Below are 4411 nucleotides of genomic sequence, written 5' to 3'. Positions count from 1 at the left end.
AGGGAGGGAAGGAAGGAAGGAATCTCATGTAGCTCAGGCTAGCCTTGAACTTACTACATAGCCCAGAATAACCTTGAACTCCTGATCCTTCACCTCCCAAGGGCTGAGATTATAGATGTTCACCACACACTCAGTTGCTTCATTTATTTATTTGCTTACTTTATTTATTTATTTATTTATTTATTGACAGGGTCTCACTATGTTACTCTAACTATCCTGGAACTCACTATGTAGACCACTCTGGCCTGGAACTCACAGCAATCCCCCTGCCTCTGCCTTCTCAGTCCTGGGGTTAAAGATGTGCACCACCATACCCAGCTCGGCTGTTTGATTTTTGAGACAGGATCTTGCCTTGTAGTGTAGGCTTGTCTCAAACTTAAGGTCCTCTTGCCTTAGCCTGCTAAGTATTGGGATGACCACTGTTTGGTGTTCAACACTGCGTCTAGCCAGAGAGGGCCTTTGGGGATGAAGAGCTGGCTTAATTGGTAAAGTACTTGCTAAGCAAATATGAGAACCTCTAGTCCAGTCCACAGAATCCCATGTAAAAAGCCAGTATGGGGGCATACACCTATAACCCCAGCGCTAGGGGGGTGGAAACAGAGGATCCTGGGGCTTGCTAGCCAGCCAACCTAGCTGAATCTGTGAACCCCACAACTCAGTGAGAAACCCTGTCTCAAAAACCAAGATGGAGCTGGGCATGGTGGCTCATGCCTTTAATCCCAGCACTCAGGAGGCAGAGGCAGATGGAGCTCTGTGAGTTCAAGGCTAGCCTACTCTACATACTGAGTTCTAGGCCAGCTGGGAATACAGGGAGACCCTGTCTCAAAAAGATTTAAAAAAAAAAAAAAAAAAAAAAAAAAACAAGATGGGTAGCTGGTGAGATGGCTGTATGGGTTAGATCTCCAGAATGTACAGTGAAGAGAACTGATTCCCAAAAGTTTTCCTCTGGCATACACATGCTGTGGCACATGCACACAAAGTAATAAATAAAATGAAAAAAACGGTGGAGCTGCAGAGATGTTTTAGCAGTTAAAAGCACTTGCTCTTCCAGCGTAAAGACCCAAGTTCAGTTCCAAGTGCCCACATGAAAAACTGGGCATGGTCCCACTCGTGCCTGTAACCCCAGCACTAAATGAGAGAGACAGGAAGATCACTGGGGCTTGTTGGCTTCCAGTCTACCCAGAAAAATGTGAACTCCAGGGTCAATTCAATAAGAGACCCTGCATCTGAGGAACAGGGCAGAAAGAGATAAAGGAGGACACTCAGCTCCCTCCAGTGGCCGCCATGCACACACATGTGCATCTACAGACCCCCACACACACAAGACAGGTGGCTCCTGAGGAGCAACAGCTGAGGTTAACTCTACACGCATGTGCACCTGCACACATGCATGCAAACATAAATATGTATGTAGCACACAAATTATTTTAATTTTATGTATGTAAATGTTTTTCTTTCATGCATATAAGTACACTACATGTGTGCAATGCCTCCAGAAGCCAGAGAGGATATCACATCCTCTGGAACTGGAGTTACAAACAGTTGTTAGCTGCCACGTGGGTGCTGGAAATAGAACCCAGGTCCTCTGAGAAAGCAGCCATTGCTCTTCACTGCTGATCGAGCTCTCCAGCCCCTCACACACACATTTTTTAAAAAAGAGGTCCTTTGGTCTGAGCCAACCTTAGTGTGCCTTTAACTAAAATGTTCATCCACAACTTCTGTCCCCTCCACAGGAACTTCCCGAGCCCTTACTACCGCCTGCGCTTCAAAATCCCACGGACTAACATGACCGTGGCCATCTTCATGCTAGACACAGTAATGTTGTGTGGCAACTCGGACGACTTTGTCAGCCAGCAGCCCACGATGCCCCAAGACCTGGGAGTGGCCCGGACCCAGCTTTCCTGGCTCAAGAAGCAGCTGGCAGTAGCCAAAGAGGACTACGTGCTAGTGGCCGGCCACTACCCCATCTGGTCCATTGCTGAGCACGGGCCCACCCGCTGCCTGGTCAAGCACTTGAAGCCACTGTTGGCCACATATGGGGTCACTGCTTACTTGTGTGGACATGATCACAACCTGCAGGTGAGGACCCAGTGGGTAGGGTGGAGAGCCTGCAAGCAGTCCTTCTACTACTGCAAGGTGCTACATGCTGAAAGTCCCCTTGTTCAGTGAGCCTCTGGTGGCTTTCTAAACACCAGTATTCTCCCTCACACTCTGATGTCAGGGCTGAGGACATAGTTCAATGAGTGAGTGCTGGCTTAGAACCCTCCACTAAGGGTCTTGGGTCTCGACTCAGATATAGAGTACCTGCCTAAAATCCCCCACTGAGGGGCTGGGGGTATGGTTCACTAGTAGGGTGCCAGCCTAGAATCCCCCAGTGTAGGGCTGGGGGTGTGGTTCAGGGGTAGAGCCCCTGCCTAGAATCCCCCAGTAAGGAGCTGGAACTGTGACTCAGCAGTAGAGTGCTTTCCTGACATTCAGGTTAGCCATGGGTTCTATCCCCAGCGCGGAAAAAAAAAAAAAAAAAAAAAATCCCTAAAAGTCTAAAAAGCTTCCAGTTGCTAGTTCTACCTATGAAGTAGGATTGATATACTCCTGTAGGTAGGGAAACTGAGGCAAGGAGAAGTTGAGCACCTCTTGCTCTACGTAGCTCTGTGGTCAGACCCACACCTATCCCTGCACTTGAGGCAAATCTGTATGGAACTCCCATCATCCCAAAGCTGGGGCTGGGGTCTCCACCAACCCTGCCTCCTCTGTCCTCAGTATCTTCAGGATGAGAATGGAGTGGGCTACGTGCTGAGTGGGGCCGGGAACTTCATGGACCCCTCTGTGAGACACCAACGCAAGGTACCCAACGGCTACCTGCGCTTTCACTATGGGTCTGAGGACTCACTGGGCGGCTTCACCCATGTGGAGATAAGCCCCAAAGAGATGACCATCACCTACATAGAAGCTTCTGGAAAATCACTCTTCAAGACCAGCCTCCCCAGACGACCCAGACTCTGAACTCCCCCAGAAGGGTCCTGCTTGTCCCTTCCTAGGCCTGAGGCAGGGGAGCCTCTGCAAGCACAGTGGGTGGACCCTGTGAGGACCACCCCCCAACCCCCAACCCCCAATCCCCAATCTCACAGGTATCTTTCTCTCTGGCCCCTGGTGATCCACCTGAGTGGGAAGGACCACAGAAGTTCACATATAGGAAAGAAGCACAGACACATGGACATATGTCCCAACCCCACAGCCAGGCTCATCCACACTGAAATTTGGGGGGAGAGCTTTCTTCTGAATCATGTATTTTTCTGTCACTACTATTCAATAAAAGAATAGTTGTCAAGACTGCACTTGTGCCTAAACTCTGTTGTGTCTGTCACCAGTGTTACAGTATCCCAGGGCCCCTGAATCCCCAATCCTCTACTCTACCACATTTAGTGTATGTGTAGTTGTGTGCATATTAGTGTGGTTTGCTTGTGGAGGTAGAGGACAACCTGAGGGAGTTGGTTCTCTCCTTCCACCATGTGAGTCCTGGGGGTCAAACACAGGTTGGCAGGCTTGATGACAAGTATGTTTACCTGCTGAGCCATCTCGAGAGCCCTCCATCTCTTAGCCTAATGTACAACCAATTAGCTTTACACAGATGAGATTGATTTTTTTCCTGCTATGATCATGAAGATGGAACCCAGGACTTCCTGCATGCCGCACACATGCTCACCACTGAGCTATATTTTCAACCCTTGATATTTATTTATTTATTTATTTACTTATTTTTGAGACATGGTCTCCCTGTAGCCTCAGCTGGCCTAGAACTCTATGTACACCAGATTGGCCTCAGTCTCACAGAGACTGACCTGCCTCTGCCTTCAGAGTATTGGGATTGGGATGAAAGGCATGTACCACCATGCACAACCGCACAGGTTTTTTGTTTTTTGGGTTTTTTTTGTTTGTTTGTTTTGAGACAGTCTCCCTGTAGCCACAGCTGGCCTGGAACTCACTAAGTAAACCAGGCTGGCCTTGTGCTCACAGAGATCTGCCTGCCTCTGCCTCCTGAATTAAAAGCATATGCCAGCATGCCCAGCCACACAGCTTTTTTTTTTTTTTTTTTTTTTTTTGATACAGGATCTTGTAGAACCCAGACTGGCCTTGGTTCAATATGTAACCAAAGATAACCTTGAACAAGGTCTCATGTAGCCCAGGCTGGTTTGAAGCCTGCTATGTATCAGAGGATGATCCTAAGCTCCTGACTCTCCTACCTGCACCTCTCAAGGGCTGAGATTATAGATATGCATCACCATAACAGGCTCAAAATATTGGGTTTTTTTTTTCCTTAAACTGAGACCCTTATGCACACAAAACATGTGATTGACATGGAGCCCTGGGTTCCTTCTCCCTGACTCAGTACCGGTAATAGAATTCAGGATTT

At 48.3% G+C, this 4411-nt stretch overlaps 1 protein-coding gene across 1 annotated transcript in view; it reads left to right on the top strand.

Annotated features, from left to right (window-relative positions):
- Window positions 1-3335, top strand: part of Acp5 (acid phosphatase 5, tartrate resistant) — a 6821-nt gene extending 3486 nt beyond the window's left edge. The window contains exons 6-7 of the mRNA XM_008833613.3: window positions 1734-2079; window positions 2761-3335. Of these exons, the coding sequence (XP_008831835.1) occupies window positions 1734-2079; window positions 2761-3003 (589 nt within the window). The 3' untranslated portion in view covers window positions 3004-3335. The remainder of the gene's footprint in view (window positions 1-1733; window positions 2080-2760) is intronic.
- The last annotated feature ends 1076 nt before the right edge of the window (window positions 3336-4411 follow it).

The sequence above is a fragment of the Nannospalax galili genome, unplaced genomic scaffold (genome assembly GCF_000622305.1).
Source record: "Nannospalax galili isolate Female #2095 unplaced genomic scaffold, S.galili_v1.0 scaffold1436, whole genome shotgun sequence".
Classification (NCBI taxonomy): Eukaryota; Metazoa; Chordata; class Mammalia; order Rodentia; family Spalacidae; genus Nannospalax; species Nannospalax galili.
Note: the sequence above shows the minus strand (reverse complement) of the source record. Positions and strands in the feature narration are given on the sequence as shown.